The sequence below is a fragment of the Haliotis asinina genome, chromosome 14 (genome assembly GCF_037392515.1).
Source record: "Haliotis asinina isolate JCU_RB_2024 chromosome 14, JCU_Hal_asi_v2, whole genome shotgun sequence".
Classification (NCBI taxonomy): domain Eukaryota; kingdom Metazoa; phylum Mollusca; class Gastropoda; order Lepetellida; family Haliotidae; genus Haliotis; species Haliotis asinina.
The window spans coordinates 1,093,059-1,116,167 of record NC_090293.1 but is presented as its reverse complement, the minus strand read 5'-3'; the positions used below and the strand labels follow the sequence as shown (position 1 = coordinate 1,116,167).

The following is a 23,109-nucleotide window of genomic DNA, read 5'->3' as shown; positions in this document are numbered from 1 at the left end:
TCAGCGGAACATTTCCACTCACACCCACTCAGAACATCAAGAACACCTTTCCGCGTGAGTGGGCACTGATTCAGTCATTACCTGTCCTCCCCGTCAATCAACTCCCAGCCATTCGCTCCATCAACGCTGACGGCCGACAGCACGGGGCGCGGACTCAACCGGTCAAGCGCATTGGAATGTCTATTACTTAATTGGTTCGCATGTCTTGATGCACGAGCTGTTTATACACGTAATCGAGACTCTTGTTACTGGACATTTAGAATCCCGTCTCCGTAAACAAAGTTTAAACAATTTATTTATTTGGTGAAACTCCGATTTATGTGTAACACAACAATTGGTATGCCAGGGTTGAATAGTTTGGGTTTAAAAGCTCGTAAGTCGAGCCCACTATCATAGGATCCTTACTCACGAAGGGGGAGCAACTAGCCTAGCCACTGGAACATCTACCACCCCGCGTATCTGAAAGTTCGAAATGGCTGCCTTCTACCAAGGACAGTGTACAGACGTTTTCTATTCTCCATGCTTCTGGTGCATGCAGTGACACGGACTGGGTAGACCCCGTGTGTGGCCTGACGGTCAGTCTGTCAGTCCGGTATGGCGAGGGCTGATACTCATGTTGGCCAACTGGTTAGACTGGTCCAGTCTGACATCAGCTGCCGTGATCGCCAGTGTAGCTGTACTATTACTGACCACAGAGTTAAAAACGTCACTCTCCCACTCATGTTTGAAACAGGTCATAATTGATACATTATGCGGAGCCACAGGCATCAACAGCAACGACGTGTTTTACTTTTTCACTCTTTGCCCTTTTGTACAAATCATACTGCAAGAGGACATATGAGGTCCAGACAAAGAGAGAAATGCCCTTACAGTCAACCAGTCAATGAAAGAAACCACTAGGAATCACGCCCACGACGTTATGTCCAGAGTTGGATACCCTAAACTAACTCGAAAGGGCCAACCCTTGTGTACTGTGATTGCCTCTTGATGTTTCACGTCACATGTCAGTGTGAGTAAATAATCAAACGCACACGCAAATGATGTTCAACCAGGGATACCGTACAACAGGGATAAGTCACTCGCTTGCTTTCTTTACCATTTGTACAAATTAACGTGTGCCTCGCCATGCTCCAACGCACACAGTGACTTGGCTTGTGTCCAGCGCAACTTCAGCTGTGTTTAACAGAACTTCAGCCAGTTTATTGTATCAGTCGGAATTTTACAATGAATGAATGAGTTATAGTAAGAATTCAGAGCAAGATTTATGTGTATGAATGAAAGAAAGAAAAGGAATAAAAGAAATAAGTACGTATGTGAATGAATGAAAGAATAAACGATACGCCGCGGCCTTCTCTCCCCAAACATGTTAAAGAACGCAAAAGTGTCGCGAGAACACGTGTTAACATCAGCCCTCCTTTTAAAAAAATCTACTTTGAGACACTCTTGTTTACATGAATAATTAATTCAGATATCTTATTGCATGTTGGGAATGGACATTAACAAAATGTTAACCGACACTGTCACACTGCCCTAAAAAATAAAGTGTCAAACTGTCACAAAGCGTTCTAAAACACCTTTCCAGTTTTGTCAAATAATAAGATCAACGAGAAAGAAAGAAGTTATGGAACTATAACCCTCAAGCATAAATGGCAACTCAGGTCAGATCGGCGATACGTCATATTTTTCACACACCTGAAACACATTAACATTTCGTTTTAGATTATGAAACTATCACTATTACTTGCAAACACATTTAACCTGATAGTATATTCCCCTCATAAGAATTAAAGGTGTATGTGAAAGATGTTTTTGAAGAAATAACTAGAAACACTCAAACAACGGCGTGTAGCATTTCAATGGCTGATCGGAAAAGATCGGCGAAATGTCACATTTTCACACACTTCATTTACACCTTAACATTTTAAGTAATAAAACTGCCACTTCTACTGGCAATTACCTTTCAACTAAATGTATGTTTTCCTTCTAAAAATTAAACGAAAGTACCAGTTATTTGACTTAAACTGAAGTGACAAAATAGTTAAACTATCTTCTACACGTAGGATTTCAGTTGTTACAACACTCTACACTGCCACCATATTGGCTACACTGGTTTCGTAACGACCCGAGACATAAGTTCAGGGGCTTTCGAGGAGTTTCTTCTCCCCTTCTATATAGGCTCCCTGGGTCAGCACGAAAACACGAAAACGTTTGGCAGAACCGTGCACCGTAGAAAAATATATCCTATGACTCATATCTATCATGAGTCAAAATATTAGATGCGATGTGTATGATCTTGTCTATTAACTTGCCTGCTAAATATGTTGTGAATGAATATGCACTAGTTGTAAATTTATCCTTCGGTGGCCATTTACTGGAACTAGAAATACATAGAGTCAAAACACTTTGGTTTCAGAGTCACGCACATGGCTGCCAAAGGAAAAATGGCGGCAACTTCTAAACCTTTTGTGTTAGTCATGCTAGCTTTGTTAATCTTACTTTTATTTGACCCTTCTCAATCAGCCAAGTTAAATGCACCAAAAGTTTTACTTCCGTATTATAGTTCGGTAATCGCCAATTTTACTTTAGAAGTAGAGTTTTCCGCAGAAGAGGCACAAGGAGCCAGTTGTTACCGATGGTAAGGTCAATTGTTCTGATTTCGATCACACGAAAATGTGATCGCTTTGTGAATGTTACACAGCTACAAATGAAATGTAACGTGACAAGTATGTTACGGCATCAGTGTCATTCATACATCATAGTAAGTTAGGAATCATGTTTGTCCAAAGTTATGATATACAGTTGCACCTCAACTATATTGGAAGCTGATCATAATGGTTGCTCACTACGAGCATTCAAAACATTTTACCTTGTCTTATGTGTCCCTGAACCAGCTTCAACACAACACCATAGTCTCCCATTTTCTAGCATGATATTGTTCTTGTAACAGCTTAAATTTGTTAAAGACGTCCCGCTCTTATCCCTCCTTGAATTTCATTTTAGTAAAAAACATATCACCTGAATATATATATCCTGTCGTAATGGGTTTGCGATCGGATAACGATAAAACATTTAGTGAACGAAAAATAAATACAGTCTTTTAATATCGTTCAGCCTACCTTCAGACAAGATAAAGTTTATTTCATAAACTAACATATTCCCATGCCTATCACGCATTTTCTATCGTTAAGCCATCACTTCTTCTCAGAGTTTCGCCGGAGATGACATCATATGTTTTTAATCCTTTCATTGGCTGAATATTTTTAGCAGTGTTGTGATAGTACGACATGCCCCTTGTATCAAAAACTGTCACTATACAGTAAAAACATTTCAGATTGCAGAGATAATAAAGAATTTCCCTTTCTAATTTGCTCTAAAACAGTTTTAACTGTAGCCGGGAACAAAACACCTGCGTAAGTAGATTTCCCATGTCATTTATCATGGTGTGTACTATATGAGATAGAAAGTCATAGGATTCCCCGTCCAGGTATCCCTTATAATAATTACGCTGCCGGTATCTGTCCTTTTTGCGTTGATAGCCTTCATGAGTCAAAATAATTTAAAAAGCACTGGTATTTGCTTGGAAATGAATTTTGCAATTCAATTTAGCCATTTTGGCGAGTCATGAAAATACATTTAGGAGCGTGGTCATGTGACTAGTAACGTGATCTTGTAAGGTAGCATGTAACCCATGCAGGTGAAACATGAATGGCATCTTTGGAGTAAAGAGTTAGGATTTTTATGCATTTGATTATGAGGTAGATATTGCATTAATGATTCCCTAGTAAAAATAAATCATTCGTTGAATGTTTTACTGTTGTTGACGCATAAACTTTGATTCATAGAATGCCACTTAAAGAAATGTTTCCTCATTAAAATTTAAGGGGGATAAAGGCTGAAGTCATATGTGTCAGATTAATTGTAATCTGGTACCAGTCCTACTTTTAAGCGTATATGTCAAGGAGATTCCTTCCAATTCAATGTGCCATATATTTGGGTTATTAACATGATCAAGGAAAGAAGTTGATAAAGAACATCGTCCAGCCAGAGTAAGAATAATTATCTGTACTCTTAGAAAATGTTTGAATTATTGGGAAATTGGGAAAGCGAAAGAACCAATTTAAAGTTTTAGTAGACATTCCATATGAGCCTGGTTCATATTTAAGATGGCATTTATTAACTGCATTTGTTCAGAGGCCATATATCTATAGACATGCAGAATAGGCCTTGTTATTTGATGTAAGGATGTTTAAATGTCTGATCACCAACACCTCCAGCAAAATGTAGGGTGAGACCTACTGGTCAAGAGATCTTTTGAACGTGTACTGCTTGAATATTAGATGAGCCATAGCCTGACAAATGACCTGAATTTACATATATGGGAACACCCTCCAGACCATTCCATTTGAAATAAGAGGGAAACAGGTTGTCGTCTAAATATTGAAAAAATCCATTTCCGCATGCGAATCATGCTGTGATGGTGTTCTGCTGAACTAAACTGCTCTAGGAGACACACGTTTAACAGTAGTGGTATTAACATATATTGCATGTGCCTGATTGCCAGTCTACTTGTTGCAGCCAAGTGTATTCATACAGATTACTTGATCCCCCTGCTTGTCAAGAACACATTCACTACGCTGGCTCATCTAATACTTGTCAAGCAGTAGTATATGGAAGTTTTGAAAGTTTACTCAGTTTTTCCAGCTTTCATCAGTCATAACCAAATGACATTTCATGATTTGTGTATAATTATTTTGTGTTCTCATTGTAAGTCAGTATGTTCGTGAGTTTGTAATTTCAACTTGCTTAATTTTTATCCCCAGCTGCACATTTAGCACAGGGATATAGTATTAGGCCCCGTCCGTTCGTACGTATGTATGAAATGGAATAGGTAAAGAATGGTTAACTGCATTCTTTTCATATTTGGTACCATGTACATCACAGTATGAGGAAGGTGCTGGTCAGGTTTGGTGACCTTGACCTTCATTTCAAGGTCACAAGGGGACTTTGATGTTTTACCCTTGTCAGCTAGATATCTCAAGGACTGGTGGCTGGATTTGATTCGTATCTGACGTCAAGCTTTATCTAGGGATGTCATAGGGCTGAGTCACTTTTGGTGAACTTCACATCATTTTCAAGGTCACACCAACACTTTGAAGGTTTCAGCATGTTCACCTATGTTTAGTTTGTCAGCGAGATATCGCAAGAACCTGTCACTGGATTTTCTAAATATTTGACACCAAGCTTCATCTACAGATGGTGAAAGGCCCAGTGGATTTTGGTGACCTGCACATTTTCAAGGTCAATGCAACACTTTCAGCACGAAGTTTAATTTGATAATTTGCGACGGGTGACAGTATGCTTATTATATCTGAAGATAAATAGAATTTATGTACAATGCAGGAAAGTGACAATGTCAGAGTCAGTGAGTATTTGTATTGTTTTCAGGCGTTCCACAAGACAAGAAGTTGCCCAGATTCAGCTCCTCAACAGCACAGATGGAGAATGCTCCAACAAGGCCCTTGTGTCGGCCACATCCAAAACATCCCACCAGATGACAACAGTGGTCCTTGCCGAAAACAAAGGTACATTTACCATACTCACTCTCAATATGTATTGGCTCTCTTAATGTTCCTGATTCTGTGTTTTGTAGAGTTCTGTGGGGTCTGTAGACTTCTGTAGGGCCTGTAGACTTCTGTGGGGTCTGTAGAGCTCTGTGGGGCCTGTAGAGTTCTGTGGGGCCATTAGAGTTCAGTGGGGTTTGTAGAGTTCAGTGGGGTGTGTAAAACTCTGAAGGGTCTTTAGAGTTCTGGGGGGTTTGGGGTTCTGTGTATAACTGTCAGTTGCTGTTTGACCTTCGTCAGCAGCTGACCAGTTGATAGTCGGCTACTGTTACCATGGAAACTAGTATCTGGCAGCTGCAATCCAACTGTCTGCTGTGTTGCATAATCCAACAAAGAAACTTGGTGAAGGGACTCTTTAAAACAAAATTGCTTTTGTCAACTTACAGGGTTGGAAAAACTTGAGATTTTCTGGCCCTTATGATACTTTGACTCACAAAAAGTGAGAATATGTTTGGAATCTATGTTGATGATAATTGCTTTAAAAAACACACTGATTTTCATACAAAACATTGTCTGTACAAGTATGGTCCTGGAATGTTTGGTGTTGAGTTTATTGGTGAATGTGAACATTCAAAATGTCATGTTGCATGTTGTACACAATTCAAGGTCACTGCCTAATGTAGCATTCATGTGACTGTGTGCCAACTGGCACTCTCATCCTTTTGGCCACTCCTCATGTAAAGCAGCTTCCCTACAGAAGGATCCCTTTGTTGCACAAGGCCACAAATTATGTCCCATATAATTGTCCTCTAAAGAGTTAAGATTGGAGATTTGAAAAGTGTGGAATGAATTTTGAGAAATATGTTGAAGCAAATAGGATAAGCAGCCATTTGATGTGGCAAACGCACACATTTGTTGTGGCAAACACAGACATTTGATGTGGCAAACACACACATTTGATATGGCAAACACACATTTGTTGTGACAAACACACACATTTGTTGTGACAAACACACACATTTGATGTGGCAAACACACACATTTGTTGTGGCAAACACACATTTGTTCCTCCTTTTGGAATGATCTGTTATAGTCCATTTGATTCCATCTGAGGCTGGTGAATTGCTCACTATCACAAGTTCAAAGAATTGCAACAAAATCAAATTTTGCACAGGCACATCAATTGACAGACCAACTCTGATGATTTGTCTGATAATTTTGGACACCTGAATAAAAAAGTTGTTTAACACAAAAATCATCATGTTGTCACTTTTTGCTATTTTTTATGAGGGTGACCACTTGCTGGTAGAACAGCCAGGTGTTCAAGTTTCACGTGTGATTGCATTACCTGAAAGAATGAGATTTTCACACAACACTAAGTCAGTTAGTTGCAAAGTATGAAATTGTTTTAAAAATGAAAATGTAAGGGGTAGGTCCAAATGTGTTTAGGCCAAGTAGCATTTACGAACTGCATGTGCAGTTGAGATTACAGAAAGGAAGTTAAAAACTTTCTTGCAAAACCGCACCGGTTCAACCTGCACAGACACCACAGAGGGACTATCACAAAACCTATGCGATGTGAGAAAGTTTATTCATTTCAACAACAGCTGGTGGGAAACAGTATGAAGTATATGTATAAACAAAATACCTATGTCTCTATGTGTAGTCGGAAAAACATACAGAGACAAAGCATTCTTTAGTCATTTCAGAATATTAGTTATGGAAATTGCTGCACAAATTTGGTTTCTGTTACAAAAAATTAGTTTCAGAAAATAGATGTGCACTGTGCGAGAGGTGTGATATTGTTTGCCTATGAAACCAATTCTTATGCACAATTCAAAACAAACGTAAAGAGAGTTACGAGCTTGTACACTTGGGCGAAACATGGGTAAATGCTTCCCATACGACAGGGACACAGGTTTGCTAGCGCCTCTTCAGAGTCATGTGCCAGAAAAATTGCCACTTGGCAAGGGAGTGCGACTTACTGTGCTCCATGATGGTTGCAAGAGTCAGGGATTCCTACCTGGCTGCTCCCTCGTCTTCAACTTGTTCAAGACAAAGTACAACCAAGACTATCATACCGAAGTAAATAGGATGGTGTTCCTAGAATGGGTAAAAAATCAAGTGGTATTGGAACTGCCCAACAAAAGTGTGATTGTCACGCATAACACCCCATGTCATGGCGTTCAGTACATTTCATTTTGGACACCTGAATAAAAACGTTTAACAAACGATCATCATGACTGTATGTACTTTGTTGGCTCCCCTTAGCAAGGCTGTGAAACTGATGCAGCAGCATAAGTGATGATGTATTTTAGTTTATGGTCTTTGAGATTTTCTTTCTTCAAAAGTTTTGATTTAGAGATCTTTCCAATCTTCAGCATTTAACTGTTCAGATTGTAATGTGGACCCCTTGATATTATTTCTGATGATGCTTTTTATTAATCGATTCGTTACACTTTTGAGATGCCCCACCCCCACCCAAAGTACACTTCCTGTCAGTTATGAATTATTCATGGCTATAACTTGGCTTTCTTTCACTAATGTTGGATGAGTGTCATACTGTCCATGCTTCAGTGCCATGTTCCCTCCCTCCCCTGTTAAGACTTGTAAAACTGACAACAGCTGAGGGGAGTGATATATCTCCCCTGTCTAGACTTGTAACACTGACAACAGCTGAGGGGAGAGATCTATCTCCCCTGTCTAGACTTGTAACACTGACAACAGCTGAGGGGAGTGATATATCTCCCCATCTAGACTTGTAACACTGACAACAGCTGAGGGAAGTGATATATCTCCCCTGTCTAGACTTGTAACACTGACAACAGCTGAGGGGAGTGATATATCTCCCCTGTAGTTTATATATGTTATGATGTTGTCAAGATGGTAGTGAGTAAGACCACCACCAGGGAGATCCCCATTTGTGAGACATGGGGGCTGTTTGTAATGAAATATGAATATGAATTGAAAATATCAACCCTAAAAGATCATCGCCCTGGTACTCTGAGGTAGTGCAAAATGCAAAGCTACATCGCCGTAAAGCAGAGCGTAAGTGGCGAAAGTCAAGGCTAGAAATACATCCTGTATATTTATATATAATTTACAGGAAAGCTAGAAATGAAGTTTCACAAGTAATTCGGAACGCAAAAGCGACTCACTGTTTGTCTAAGATTGTCAAACATTCAAACAGTCCAAAATCTTTACATCGATTTGTTTCCTCTCTTATGGTGAAAGAAAAGAAAAGTGTCTTGCCTCCACACTCCTGTGAAACACACTTAGCTGATGATTTCAATGGATATTTTCTTTCAAAAATTGAGAAGATTCGTGTGGAATTGGACAGTGTAACGTCTGGTCATAGTGTCGGTTGTGATGTCCCATCTTTCAGTGGTGTTCCTATTGATTCCTTCAAAGAGTTTTCTGAGAGTGAAGTGCAGTCTCTCATTAACGATTGTAACTCTACTACATGTGAACTGGATCCGCTACCTACCAAAGTGCTGTTCATGTACTCTGATATCCTTCTGCCCATGATTACAAGGATTATCAACAAGAGTCTAGTAACTGGATCTGTGCCTGCAGGATTCAAGAGAGCAGTAGTGAAGCCTCTTCTAAAGAAACAGGATCTAGATTCATCAACTCTCAGTAACTATAGGCCTGTATCAAACTTGTCTTTCTTATCTAAAGTGCTGGAGCGGGCAGTTAAATATAGATTGTCTTCCCACCTAGACAAGTTTGGTCTGTATGACAAATATCAGTCTGCATATAGGTCAGGACATAGCACGGAAACTGCGCTACTTCGGATAATGAACGACATGCGTACTTCTGTCGATAAGGGCTTTGTAAGTTTATTAGTATTGTTGGATCTCTCCGCAGCCTTCGATACTATTGATCATGAGAGAATAGCTGTGACACAGAGATTCCATTGGTGTCCACGGGACTGTGCTGAAATGGTTTGTGTCCTATCTCTGACAGAGTCCAGTCTGTTTGTATTGGCGACTGCAGCTCGGAACCAGCGGTCTTGAAGTACGGTGTTCCCCAGGGATCAGTGCTCGGGCCAATCTTGTTCAGTCTGTATACTTCAAACCTAGGGAAGTATATCTCATCAACAGAAATGCTACATCACATGTACGCCGACGATACTCAGCTACTCAGTGTTTTCTGTCCTGGGGATTCTGCCTAAGCTGTCAGTGCGCTTGAAGCTTGTGCTGACGGGGTCAAGTCATGGATGACCCAGAATAAACTGAAGCTAAATGACAGCAAGACAGAGGCACTTCTTGCTGGTACTCTCCCAAAACGTCTCGCTGCTGATGTAGTCACAGTGCGAGTAGGGGACTCTAACATTCCTCTCTCTGAACGTGTAAGAAATCTTGGAGTTCTAGTTGACAGCAATCTCTCTATGGATGATCATATAGGCAATCTGTGTAGAACCTGCTACTTCCACCTGAGGAATATTGGATCAGCTCGGGATTACCTCTCGACTGATATGGCCCATATGCTGGCTAGAACTCTTGTCCTGTCTAGACTGGATTACGCAAAGTCTTTTTGGTCAGTTAACAAGAGATCAGATAATAAGGTTGCAGCACGTGCAGAACACGGCTGCTCGCATTGTGACAAGAACAAAGAAAACAGCACATATCACACCCGTACTTGTGTCACTACACTGGCTCCCCTTCGAAGCTCGTGTCCAGTATAAAATCTTGACTCTAACATATCAGTGCTTCCATCAGACTGCACCAGAATACCTGACAGAGTTAGTTGAGCAGTATGTCCCATCTCGTGCATTGAGATCAGCAGATCAGCTCCTTCTTAAAGTTCCCAAAGTAAACCTAAAAAAGGTTTGGACATAGGGCATTTTCATTTCTCGCCCCATCACTCTGGAATGATCTACCTTTTCAACTGAGGGCGTCTACATCATTGACTATCTTCAAACCCCGCTTGAAGACATATCTCTTCAAAAGACTCTACAATGTATAATACATCCAATGACAATGCATTTGTACATATTCTGTAGCGCATAGAGCAGGCACTTAGTGCCTGGAGATTCTGCGCATTATAAATTTACTTTATTATTATTATTATTATTGGTGTCAGGTGTGTGATATTAGTGTTTAATTGTTCGTTAGAAAGAGTCTCACGACTTTCATGAAAAGAAAGATGATCAAATCATTAGTGATCAAATTCATTGCAAGTAGATGGATTTGTTTGTTTTTGAAACTGACCTACCAATGAAGTATGAACTCCAACATCAGGAAAACCTTGTGTGACTACATTGATTGTGGTGCTGCTACTGTTGCCTGCCATGGCTCCTGTGTAAAGTACAGTCAGGTCTCGCTAATGCGACATCAACAATGCACAGCTAATTGTCGGATTAACGAGGATGTTGGACCAAATAACATATATATTCATTGTTTTTCCAACAAAAGCGTTGGATGAAGCCAATTGTTGGATAAATGGAGGTCGTGTTAACAAGACTTGACTGTACTTGTGTCTGCACAGATTGTCTGCTACAGTGCAGTAAGTATCAGTCTCAAGCAAGCTAGAAGAAAAGTCTGACAGCCTGTGTAAACACTCGCTCTCCACCAGCTATGACCTGTCGCTGCATTTAGAGAAATCCTTTTGCGAGGAATTGCTGAGAAGTGATGAAACCAGAATGGTTGTGGATAATTCTCTATTAGTGGGCATGGGTTTGGTTGGTGGAGTTGGGAGGGACATGGGTTTGGTTGGAGAAGGATGGAGCTGGGCAGAACTCGATGGGACATGGGTTTGGTTGGAGAAGGATGGAGCTGGGCAGAACTCGATGGGACATGGGTTTGGTTGGAGAAGGATGGAGCTGGGCAGAACTCGATGGGGCATGGGTTTGGTTGGAGAAGGATGGAGCTGGGCAGAACACGATGGGGCATGAGTTTGGTTGGAGAAGGATGGAGCTGGGCAGAACTCGATGGGGCATGGGTTTGGTTGGAGAAGGATGGAGCTGGGCAGAACACGATGGGGCATGGGTTTGGTTGGAGAAGGATGGAGCTGGGCAGAACTCGATGGGGCATGGGTTTGGTTGGAGAAGGATGGAGCTGGGCAGAACACGATGGGGCATGGGTTTGGTTGGAGAAGGATGGAGCTGGGCAGAACACGATGGGGCATGGGTTTGGTTGGAGAAGGATGGAGCTGGGCAGAACACGATGGGGCATGAGTTTGGTTGGAGAAGGATGGAGCTGGGCAGAACACGATGGGGCATGGGTTTGGTTGGAGAAGGATGGAGCTGGGCAGAACTTGATGGGACATGGGTTTGGTTGGAGAAGGATGGAGCTGGGCAGAACTCGATGGGGCATGAGTTTGGTTGGAGAAGGATGGAGCTGGGCAGAACACGATGGGGCATGAGTTTGGTTGGAGAAGGATGGAGCTGGGCAGAACTCGATGGGGCATGAGTTTGGTTGGAGAAGGATGGAGCTGGGCAGAACTCGATGGGGCATGGGTTTGGTTGGAGAAGGATGGAGCTGGGCAGAACACGATGGGGCATGGGTTTGGTTGGAGAAGGATGGAGCTGGGCAGAACTTGATGGGACATGGGTTTGGTTGGAGAAGGATGGAGCTGGGCAGAACTCGATGGGGCATGAGTTTGGTTGGAGAAGGATGGAGCTGGGCAGAACACGATGGGGCATGAGTTTGGTTGGAGAAGGATGGAGCTGGGCAGAACTCGATGGGGCATGGGTTTGGTTGGAGAAGGATGGAGCTGGGCAGAACACGATGGGGCATGGGTTTGGTTGGAGAAGGATGGAGCTGGGCAGAACACGATGGGGCATGGGTTTGGTTGGAGAAGGATGGAGCTGGGCAGAACACGATGGGGCATGGGTTTGGTTGGAGGAGGATGGAGCTGGGCAGAACACGATGGGGCATGGGTTTGGTTGGAGGAGGATGGAGCTGGGCAGAACTCGATGGGGCATGGATGGAAGATGTAGTTTGTACTGTAAGATGCATATGTGAAGCCAGACTTTAGTGACAACTTGTTTGATTCAAGAAACTTAACTTAAATGACAGTCAAATCCATAAACTGAAATAAAAGTTCTTTAGAGTCTTTCAAAATATGAACATTCTTAAAACAGTTCTCTGTATGCTGAAAAATACCTCTCAGTTTACTACCTCCGATTAATCCAGATTGCACTGTGCATGTTCTGTGTTGATTCACAGGGCACCGTGTAATATCAGGAATACTCACAGATTAACTGCCATGCAAATACTTCTCATGGTTTCATGGTTTCAGTGACCGGTGAAATTCTGCGATGCAATGTCATTGTTAGTGAAATCACGAAACTTGTGATTGACACAACGACCAGACTTCTGTACCTGGAAGACTCCCCAGAAGAGCTAGTTGCCCGCGGTTATGACAGTGAAGGTGAGACAGAATTTTTGTTTGCAACAAGAATCCATTTGTTTGTTCTTCTTTCTCATGTTGAAAATGTGATGATGTACCAAACTTGTTTATTATTTGAGGTAAAACCTGGTGTATTTATTATATGAAGTGTGTTTACCTTCTGGTAGCCTTTAGATGAAATGATGGTCATGACGTCAAATTATCAGCTTGCACTTTCACATTTTTTTCAGGCAATATTTTCTCCAGCCTGGAAGGACTATCTTTTGAGTGGAGCCTGGTTTCCGACACTGAGACTGGACATGATGTTGTCGACGCTCACAATATACTCCGGTACTCATTGGGTTTATAATAACATGTTGTAAGGAACTTGATAAGGAAGGCCATGAGTGGATTCCAGTTTGGATTAGGTCCACTGCACTTGATTCTGGCCATCGTACCCACCTGTATTGTTAACAAATTAATCACTGCACAGTCAAGGCCAGACTTAGTTTCTGGATTTTTTGCAATCTTCGTCATACATCTGGAATGTTGCACTGGACATTGTGTTGTAGGCCAAGATGTGTTTTCCAATGTGTGTATTTTCAGAGTTTAATGATGACAGTACTACGTGACATTCCTTATGATGGGAAGTTTTATTGAGTCTCACTGAGTAGGACTTTTGATTCGTCTGTCTTGCAGATTGTTACAGTAAGTGTCAGAGATAGTAATGGTTGACACCAGGGGTCATGTCATCTTTTGTGTGCTCCCATGAAGGTTTTCAACACATCTACATTGTTTTCCATGCCATGTACATGTTTAATATTACCTGATGTTATAATCAGAATCAAGATGTATGCAGACTCACACTACACGACTCCCCATCACATCGCACCTCTTGAAGACCGTGGCCTGCAAGGAGATCGGATCCTGGCTGAGGGCATCCGCACAGGAAGTGCTAAAATCAGCATGAAACTCAAAGACCCAGTTTATAAGGTAGGACACTGAGGGTGACTGCAGGATAGACTCATTGGTTTAAAGAACAGGTTTTGATCTGGGATATGTGGTGGAGACACTGAATACATCTGGAATGTTTGTGCAGAGACCGTTACTGCTACAGGGTGGTAGACCAGTAACAAATTTGTTTCTGTATCAAGTTCCACGTTCTCGCCCACAGAGGTTACTCCTGTCATATCTTACTATGTAACCTCTGTTCTTATGCTACCATTTTCCCCAGTTTTTGTAAAATCCCCAAGTGGCAAAATATCATAAGACAAATTATCTCCCTTCTTTCCATCCAGTCAGAGCATGTGTTACCACAGTATGTGATCCAATATATCAGCCACCATAGATTTAGTTGATCAACATGTAAAGAATATGTTTGGTATTTCGTGTTTAACTGAAAATCAGAAAATGGCAATAGAGAGTGCACTAATCAGCTGACAAGAGTGGTTTTTTTAGCTGATAAGACTCACAAGACATTTAATGGCAAACGTGACTGTTGTCAATGAGGGTGATGGTGAAGCCATTATTGTACAATTACACAACTGAGTTTTGCCTAATGGAAATGTATACGCATCACATAGAAGAGGTTTTCCTGAAGCATATGGAAATTACCATGGCTTTCCGAATGTTCAGTTTTGAAACAGTGTTGCTGACTACAATTTAATCTAATTGCAACCAATAATCCAATCCTAACACGTATTAGAACAGAGGTTAAGTAGGAAGATATAACAGGAGTTCTTATAATGCCTATAAATAGAACTGTCTAGCCAGTAGCTGTTTCAGTTTAGACTGATGTAATATCACGTTAAATGTTTCCCTGAGTGGCTGGCAGTGATAACAGAACAGGGTAATTTTGCTCCATATACACCAGGGTTGTGAAAGGATGTGGATAATATCACTCGTTTCTTCCATAGGATGCAACTTTGTCTGTTTAATCTATCTCCATTCTTTTTCCGCCATGTTTGGTTTAAATCAAGAAATCAACTTTCATCAGAAGTGCATGTCGTAAGAGTTCGCCGAAAGCACTGATTGTTTTCCTGTTACAAGCATGTTAGCATATGAATAGATTACACATATGTTTTCTCTACATCAGTGTGAAGAACAATGTAACTTCTGACAGTCATAACTAGTTGACATATTCATGGAGAGTATTTTAGTATTTTACCACTGCAGTTGATATTGATGACTTTGTCTTCTTGTATCCCTTATTTGTTGTGTCCTTGTTGTTAAGCTGATATCGCCCATACAACCATAGTGTTAACCATCCTCTCATTCTCCAGCACATCGAGGCCATCGACGTTCGTATCATGGTCATCGCCAACCTAATGCTCAGTCCTCCAGATGCCTACGTGCTCAAGTTTGCCACCATCAAGTATATTGTTGAGCTGCTGAAACACAACACACTCACAAGTAGGTTCTTTAAGTCCCTGTAACATATGATCAGCTGTCTCCTGCAACACACATTCGGTTCATTTCTGCCGAACATGTTCAACCAACCCCTACTGCATGTTTACCCCCTGGCCAGGGTGGTAGGTTATCCCAGTAGTTGAAGAGTTCCCTTTCCACACCGAAAAACAGGGTGCAATATCTCCCCATGGGTACAGTGAATGAAGCCCAGGGAATATTGCTAACAGCGACATAGAACTAAACTCAGTCAGTTGAACCCCTGACATGTTCAACTAATGCATGCCACTTGTTGCAGAGATCAAGATGCCGTCACCCCAGTACTACTTGGAGATGAAAGACAATGACATCTGCAGCTTGGACACGGCTACCTCCGTTGCTACGGCTCTGGAGATGGGTTCCACTAACATTGTTCTCAAGGACAGGAGTATCCTTCACACAACAGCAGACTGACTGCCAGACCACCTGAGGAAATACTTCATTGTGTAGCTGACACAAACACTGCTTTGAACCCTTGTAGTAAGCTGAATGGGGCAGGTCCCATTGAGTTTAGAGACTGTACGAGTTGGTTTTACTGGAACAATAATGAATTGAATAATCTCTGCCTTTTTTCACTGTCTGCCATTCTTATTTAGTTCCAAGTTTTGGCACATAATAAATTTTGAGAACTGGCTCAGATTTACAGTAATCAAATGCTTAGAATCGTTTATGGCCATGGTGATGAGGTTTTCACTTGTTCTGAGCACAGTGTTGTGGTCTTGGGTCAGTAGCGTGAACTAGGAGACCGGTCCAGCTGGTCTGCACATCAGATTGTACAAGATATGTAGGTGTAGAGTGGTGTGTTGTTTGTTGAAGACACATAAATAAAGTAATGACATGATTTCCGGAGTGCCATGGTGTCTACTGTATGATATTTGTGTTTTGTTATGTTGTCAATTTGAATTAACTCATATGATGATGTACTCAGTAATCAGACTTTTGGATAGTTCTCCATGAAGAGTGGGAAATGACCTTGACATACCTTAGATATTCTTGTGACCGAGTTTTTCAGACAACCATCAGCTCTGATCCATGTTGTTAATCCTGGCTACCTCGGTAAGATTTTGTTTTATGGACAACAAATAATATATTCTTTACAGTCTTCAACATATATTTGCAATGTTTGTCCAGTTGTCAGGGGCACAGTAATTTAGCGTAAGGGTTGTATCAGTGATCATTGGGTACGCAAACAGTATAAATGCAGAACTGTGTCTGTTTGCTGCAATTGCCTGATGACTGTATTGAGCTATAAAAAAAATAGAGGTTGTTAGTGGGGTTAAGTGATGGCCTTTGGTCATGTGAAGTATCAATCTGATTTCCCTCGCAGCCTTCGTTGTCCTACCAACCAAGAAGTGGGTTCTGGAGACGGGCCGGGAATACGACATCTTCATTGAGGTGTACGACAAGGACAGCCACAAAATATACCCCTCCGATGTAAGTCCGTAAAATTACCTGACTTGTGTGATCTGTGGTGGCTGCCCTGTGTCATGTCCTTCTCAGTTTAAACCGTATATGGAGATCTTTATCGTTAAGAAGAGTCAGTGTGTTAGGGTTTTATCTTACTGATGTTTTTGTGAGCTCGGTGCCATTACACAGTGACATGAGCTATCTAATTGTCTTAAGTCTGTGTTAGGCTGGGAAAGTTTTGACAACCTTAGTGCTCACAATGTTCTGTACAATGGCATCCTGATTAGTAACTACAAACTGATGCCATTTGCTTAAAAACTTTCCTTCCATTTGAAGGGGAGGTCGGGTGGCCCAGTGGTTTAACCTGGTGGCCTGGGTTTGATTCCCTACATTGGTAGAATTAACTTGGGTACCACTGTAATATTGCTAGAACATTGCTCAAAACAGCATAACAGCGTATACTCACTCTGATTGTAGGAAATGTTACCTTGCTTGATATGACTTGAAGCTAAACTAAACCTCTACTGTTTTTTTCATACTGATAGGCATGTCCTTTCCAACCAACCTCATTGTCTGCCATGATATTTTGAAACTGGTGACATTACATTGGACACTTGTTCTCAATATTTACGATGTTTACTGGCACTTTGTAATACTGGCACGCCAAACATGAGCTCAATACTTGCGCCCAACACAAGCACTCAGCACTGACCCTATTTAATAATACCAAGTATTTCTAGTGCTCATTAGTTTGCTCAATACTTCATTCAGTGATATTGCTGCTCAACAGTATTTGCGCTCTATTGTTACAATGATGAATCTAAGTGGGGACATTTGGGTGTTTCGGTTTCTATCACCACAGTGATGAAGGAACATGTGATTTCACAACTTGAGTGGTGATTGGATAGATTCTTCAGCCTCACTTTGATAATCATGAGTTTCAAGAACTTTTCTTGATGTCTACATTGTTTCCAGAATGTCAGGATTGAGGCAATGTTTCCTTCCAAGTACTTCAAGGTGTTATCGTCCTCTGTAAACGGGACCTACCACCGGGTTCAGACGGTGGTCAAGGGCTTCACTGACATAGATGGAGCTCTCACAGCTGTTATACGTGAGGTTTGTACTCTGCTATGAATTATCACAGATATTTACCACTTTTTCATGTTGAGCATTACCACAATTTACTTACTTAGGGTTAACATGTATTCTTAACTCAAATGATTGTATATATGTGTGGGACATATTTTATCAGGATCAGAGTTGACACAGGTTGTTGTACAGCTGTACTGCATTTTTCTGTTCAGAGTTGTCTTCCAAGTCATGCCAGGATCCTATGATTAGGGGTTCTAATCCCAGATTCACCTTGGAGCAATGTAGCAATGCAGGTCATTTCACCAGAAGTCTGCAACTGATATCACTTCAGGCTTTCCTGCAGGGCCGACATGTTGTCACCATGTATGTCTAATGCTGTTCTTTTTCCTGTTTGACAAACTTCTCACTGACTCTCATGATGGTTCTCAGGATGGTTCAGAGTACGCTATCACACCGAATGTTAAGGGCAGCCAGGAAGTGGAAATCTACGACCCCATCATCGTTAACCCTCCTGAACTCTTCTTCCCATGGGACCCCATTTCACAGTGCAGACACACCTACAAGATCAAGGTGAGAGATCAAGGTCACATACTCACCCTGCAGGAGGGCAGGAAGTGAAGTTCTAGCTTCTTTTTTGACTTTTAATACCTTTTATTTCAATTTGTATCGTTATCGTCAATGTAGTAGTAGCTGAAAATTATCCTAATATTGCTGGATGAGATATTGAAGTATTGTAATTGATTTTTGATTTGAAATCATTGAAATGCCATCATTGGTATGTAGAAAGTTTAAGAAACATAACAAGATGTAATCAGGAGAATGTTTTGTAGGTTGTGTAATCAGGAGAATGTTTTGTAGGTTGTGTAATCAGGAGAATGTTTTGTAGGTTGTGTAATCAGGAGAATGTTTTGTAGGTTGTGTAATCAGGAGAATGTTTTGTAGGTTGTGTAATCAGGAGAATGTTTTGTAGGTTGTGTAATCAGGAGAATGTTTTGTAGGTTGTGTAATCAGGAGAATGTTTTGTAGGTTGTGTAATCAGGAGAATGTTATCAGGAGAATGTTTTGTAGGTTGTGTAATCAGGAGAATGTTTTGTAGGTTGTGTAATCAGGAGAATGTTATCAGGAGAATGTTTTGTAGGTTGTGTAATCAGGAGAATGTTTTGTAGGTTGTGTAATCAGGAGAATGTTTTGTAGGTTGTGTAATCAGGAGAATGTTTTGTAGGTTGTAATTAACGCTGATCATGCAGACATGGATACAATACGTGAAGCCCGGTGCTGTTGACCTCCTTTGTGATAGAACAGCTTAAATCTACCTTTCTCTCTCTCACTCACTCACTCACTCACTCACAATGTCATTGAAGGCCAGCGGAGGGAGCGGGGAGTATGTGTGGAGCACCCTCAATGCCAGCATCACCAGTGTCAACATCAAGGGGGAGATTGTCACCATGGGCCTTGGGAGCACCAACGTAACGGCCGCTGATGCAAAGAATTCTGCCCATACTGGAACTGTACAGGTGAGTTTCTGCATAAGTCGGTAACTTCAGCGGCATACTTCATAACCAATGTTTGTATAACATATTGTGATGTGGAGTTACTACCTGAGAACCATTCCCTCACATTCCCTTGAATGACTTTATTGTCCTCTAACCCGTGAAGGTCCAAGGGTAGAATAGGCCTTCAGCAACCCACGCTTGCCACAAAAGGCGACTATGCTTGTTGTAAGAGGCGACTAATGGGATCGTGTGGTCAGACTCGCTGACTTGGTTGACACGTGTCATCAGCTCATGTTGTTGATCACATGTTGTTGATTGTCTGTTCCAGACTCGATTATTTACAGACCGCCGCCATATAGCTGGAATGTTGCTGACTGGGGCGTAAAACGTAACTCACTCACTTATTGTCCTCTGCTGCAATGCGGAACAATGGACTATGTATTCAGCAGAGTCTGTACATATGTTCATCCCGATTCTTGTTGAAGCGAGATCAAATTTGGTGACAGCCTATATTGAGGGATTACACAGACACAAGTAAAATTTGGTGACCTTGACCTTATTTTCAAGGTCATCACGACACTGACTGCTTTTTAAACTCATGTTAATTCGATATCTCATGAGCCGTCTTCTGATTTGGTGACTGCCTACATTTGGGGATTATACTGACACCAGTGGATTTAAGTGACCTTGACCTTATCTTTAATGTCACCACAACACTTTGACTGTATTTCAAGCTTATGTAAATGCAATCTTACAGAACATCGCACCCAGTGTCTTCAGTATTTTCACAGCCTACGTTGGGTGATTATGTAGACACTCGTCATTTCAGGCAACTTGTATGTGACACACCCACCCCACCCCACCCCCCAAAAAAAGCAGTAACCATGTTGTAAATATTCCGTTCTGCTTTAGCAGTTGGGGACCTTCCCAGGTTTAATGGCAAGCACGTGTTTATAGGAAGTTGCACCCCTTCATGTTTGATGATACTATTATTCTGGGTCTAGATTTTCTTAAGCTTTCTTAAGTTAATGTTAATGTATGGGACTTACGACTGTCCTAGCACTATGAGAGCTTTGAAAATCTAGACCCAGAGTCTTAAATCATAGATTCTCCCTGATCGTGAAGTCTGCCTCCACCATGGTCGTGGGTTGCACCAAGTTGAAAAGTGTGTAGGAAGACATCCCATTGACATTCAGCTGACATGTGTTTGACAGAAACAGCTAGTCACTTCTCTCTATCTATGTTTTAAATATTTGATTACAGATCCATGTGCTGCCCCCATCTGACCTCTCCTTTCCACCAACTAAGGTGGAGGCTGCTATTAGCACCACACTCAGCATCCCTCTTCAGGTAGCGGCACGATATAGAGGTACGAGAATTCTTACAGACGAGCTGGGAGATGAAGTCTTTCAGACCTGAAATAAGGTAGACTGCAACTGCAGTTTGATGATGACAAACATGGATATATAGACTTTACATGGAAGGATATAAACACAGAGAATGTGGTTCCCCTTTTCTTCAAGATTCAAGAAGACTGAAAGTTCCTTAAGGGTTACAGGAACAGCACATGTTTTCAAAATTTGGTGGCTGCCCACCACCTACCGATAGATTTGCTTGGGCAAATTTTGTTGATCTTACGCTATACTACTATCAGTCTGAAGTTAATTTTTTTTGTACATTTCAGGCAGTGTCCACAACTTCATGGACTGTCGAGAAATGCCCTTGAACCTGACGTACAGTGATGGGACAGTTTTCGACCAGCAGGGAGGTAGGTGATCCAGGAGCGCTCTATGTTTTATGTATGAATTAGACATTGATGCAAAACTGGAAAGGTAGGGCTATAAACAAACAGGTGATTTGTAACAATTTGGGGATGCGTGGGTATTGTTATGCCCAGTATACCCTTGTGATGAAGCTTTGTCCTGATAAGAGTAATATTTACACATGTACTGTGCATGTTTCTTACACAGGTGATGTGAAACTGACTCGCGATGGCTGCACTGTGCTCAACTTCATCGCCAAACGTCAAGGTCATACAGAGGTGACAGCATCCTACCAGATTGGCAATGTCGTCCTTCAAGACTCCATCACGATTGCAGCCTACAACCCTCTGAAGGTGAGCTAGCCAACAACAGGTGAAATATTATGTCTGATTTCACTATGTTCTTTCCAACCTACATGTTTAGTTAGAGAATTTGAAATACCCAGTAGTAAGTCAGGAAAATTATTGTTATCTGGATTATTGGTGTGCATTCTCTAGGATGGAATGGTGTATTAACCAGCCATCCTGATGTTCATATGATTTGATTGTTAGGTTTTGGTTGGCTTTCAAGAAAAGTTACATGACCCTTGCTTTTGATTTTTCCATCTTTTCTGACGACTGAAAGTACTCATTACATGTAAACAGGATTCATGTTGTAGCTTCTACATCTCAACTAAATCTCTTGGCAAGGGATGTTTCACTTCTCTGGTCGTGAACAGAATAAAACAAAATTTAATGTCATGTCCTCTAAAGATGTGTAATTGGTACCAAATGGTTTGTTGATAAAAATGGTATTAGTTTTCTTTGCTGAAAGACTTCAGGTGGTCTCATAAACATTTGTTTGCAGCCTGTAGATCCAGAGAAAGAGGCAGTGATCGCTGTGGCAACCCTGAAGGAGGTGGTGTTTCAGGGAGGGCCTCAGCCATGGGTGCTGGACTCTTCACAATACTTCCAGACACGTCAGTATTCACTCCATCTTCATTGCCTTAATTTATATGCGTCAGTGCTTGGGATTAAACACTTTCCAGAATGTTTTCATCCTTCTCAACATTCAATGTAAGTACTGATCGGATTTGCTCTTCAGGTCACAGCACCACAAATGTTGTACGTTTGTAAAAAGGATGGCAATATTCCACAAATCTTGGAAATCAGCAGGTTTTTATGCAAATCAATGAATCCTGGATCCTGCTGGAGGCCCACAGGCTCCCGTTACCCCAGATGCAACCACTTTCACCTGTTGCCATTCCTGTATAACAGACAAGGAGCTACCATTGTTTCTTTGTCTAATGGGTGGGCAGGTGCCATACGATAGCACAAAGACCGCATTGCCACAATACCTATGTTGTTGAGTTTCACCAGATAGGGATGAGGTCAACAAGACTGTGGGTCAGCAATGATGATGATGGGTTACAAGTGCCTGAAGACGTAAGTCAGGGCCTCTCTGTCTAAAGTCTGTTTTGTTGGCAGTCTGGCTATGGTTTTTGCATCAAACACTGTTTTCCCATTGTGATATTTGTTGGAATTTGCTGACATCATTGTCTACTGTGACCCAATACCTGTGTATGTTTTGTTCTCTCTTAATAAGATTAATTCTTGTTGCAGTGATTCCTGAGAGACCTGCCATTATCAAGATGCAGAAGATGAACATGTTCAGCGTCAACAGTAAGTACGTCAGAAATACAGGTCATCCATTGTACCAGTGGAGTTTAAACAAAGTGCTTAGATCATTCAGTATGTTCCTCCGTCAGCTGTGGAAGTACACATTTTGAAGTCTGGTTTTAGTCAGCCAATCAGAATATGCTGTTATGAATGTCCTAAGCCCTAATTGGGTTAACATTGACCATTGACTGAAAACTGAGGGAATGTATAAAGTTGATGACCGAGTAACATTGCCACGTGTGTGACGTCTGACCAAACTAAGAAGGGCCTGATTTACTGGTTGTATACTACAACTTCTGGTGTTCATGAGGGACTGAGGAACATGTTGACAGTGTAAAGGGTATGTTCCTAC

General features: G+C 41.5%; 1 protein-coding gene across 2 annotated transcripts in view; it reads left to right on the top strand.

Moving 5' to 3' along the window:
• The first annotated feature begins 2,417 nt into the window (after positions 1–2,417).
• Positions 2,418–23,109, top strand: part of LOC137261246 (nuclear pore membrane glycoprotein 210-like) — a 58,409-nt gene continuing 37,717 nt past the window's right edge. Inside the window, exons 1-17 of one of the 2 annotated variants that reach the window (XM_067798962.1) lie at positions 2,418–2,635; positions 5,446–5,582; positions 12,810–12,941; positions 13,151–13,250; positions 13,742–13,892; positions 15,182–15,311; positions 15,604–15,732; positions 16,332–16,400; positions 16,672–16,778; positions 17,727–17,867; positions 18,273–18,413; positions 19,205–19,357; positions 20,600–20,705; positions 21,021–21,104; positions 21,307–21,452; positions 21,946–22,057; positions 22,701–22,760. In XM_067798962.1, the coding sequence (XP_067655063.1) occupies positions 2,424–2,635; positions 5,446–5,582; positions 12,810–12,941; positions 13,151–13,250; positions 13,742–13,892; positions 15,182–15,311; positions 15,604–15,732; positions 16,332–16,400; positions 16,672–16,778; positions 17,727–17,867; positions 18,273–18,413; positions 19,205–19,357; positions 20,600–20,705; positions 21,021–21,104; positions 21,307–21,452; positions 21,946–22,057; positions 22,701–22,760 (2,110 nt within the window). In that variant the 5' untranslated portion in view covers positions 2,418–2,423. The remainder of the gene's footprint in view (positions 2,636–5,445; positions 5,583–12,809; positions 12,942–13,150; positions 13,251–13,741; positions 13,893–15,181; positions 15,312–15,603; positions 15,733–16,331; positions 16,401–16,671; positions 16,779–17,726; positions 17,868–18,272; positions 18,414–19,204; positions 19,358–20,599; positions 20,706–21,020; positions 21,105–21,306; positions 21,453–21,945; positions 22,058–22,700; positions 22,761–23,109) is intronic. The other variant, XM_067798961.1, reaches the window with a different exon arrangement.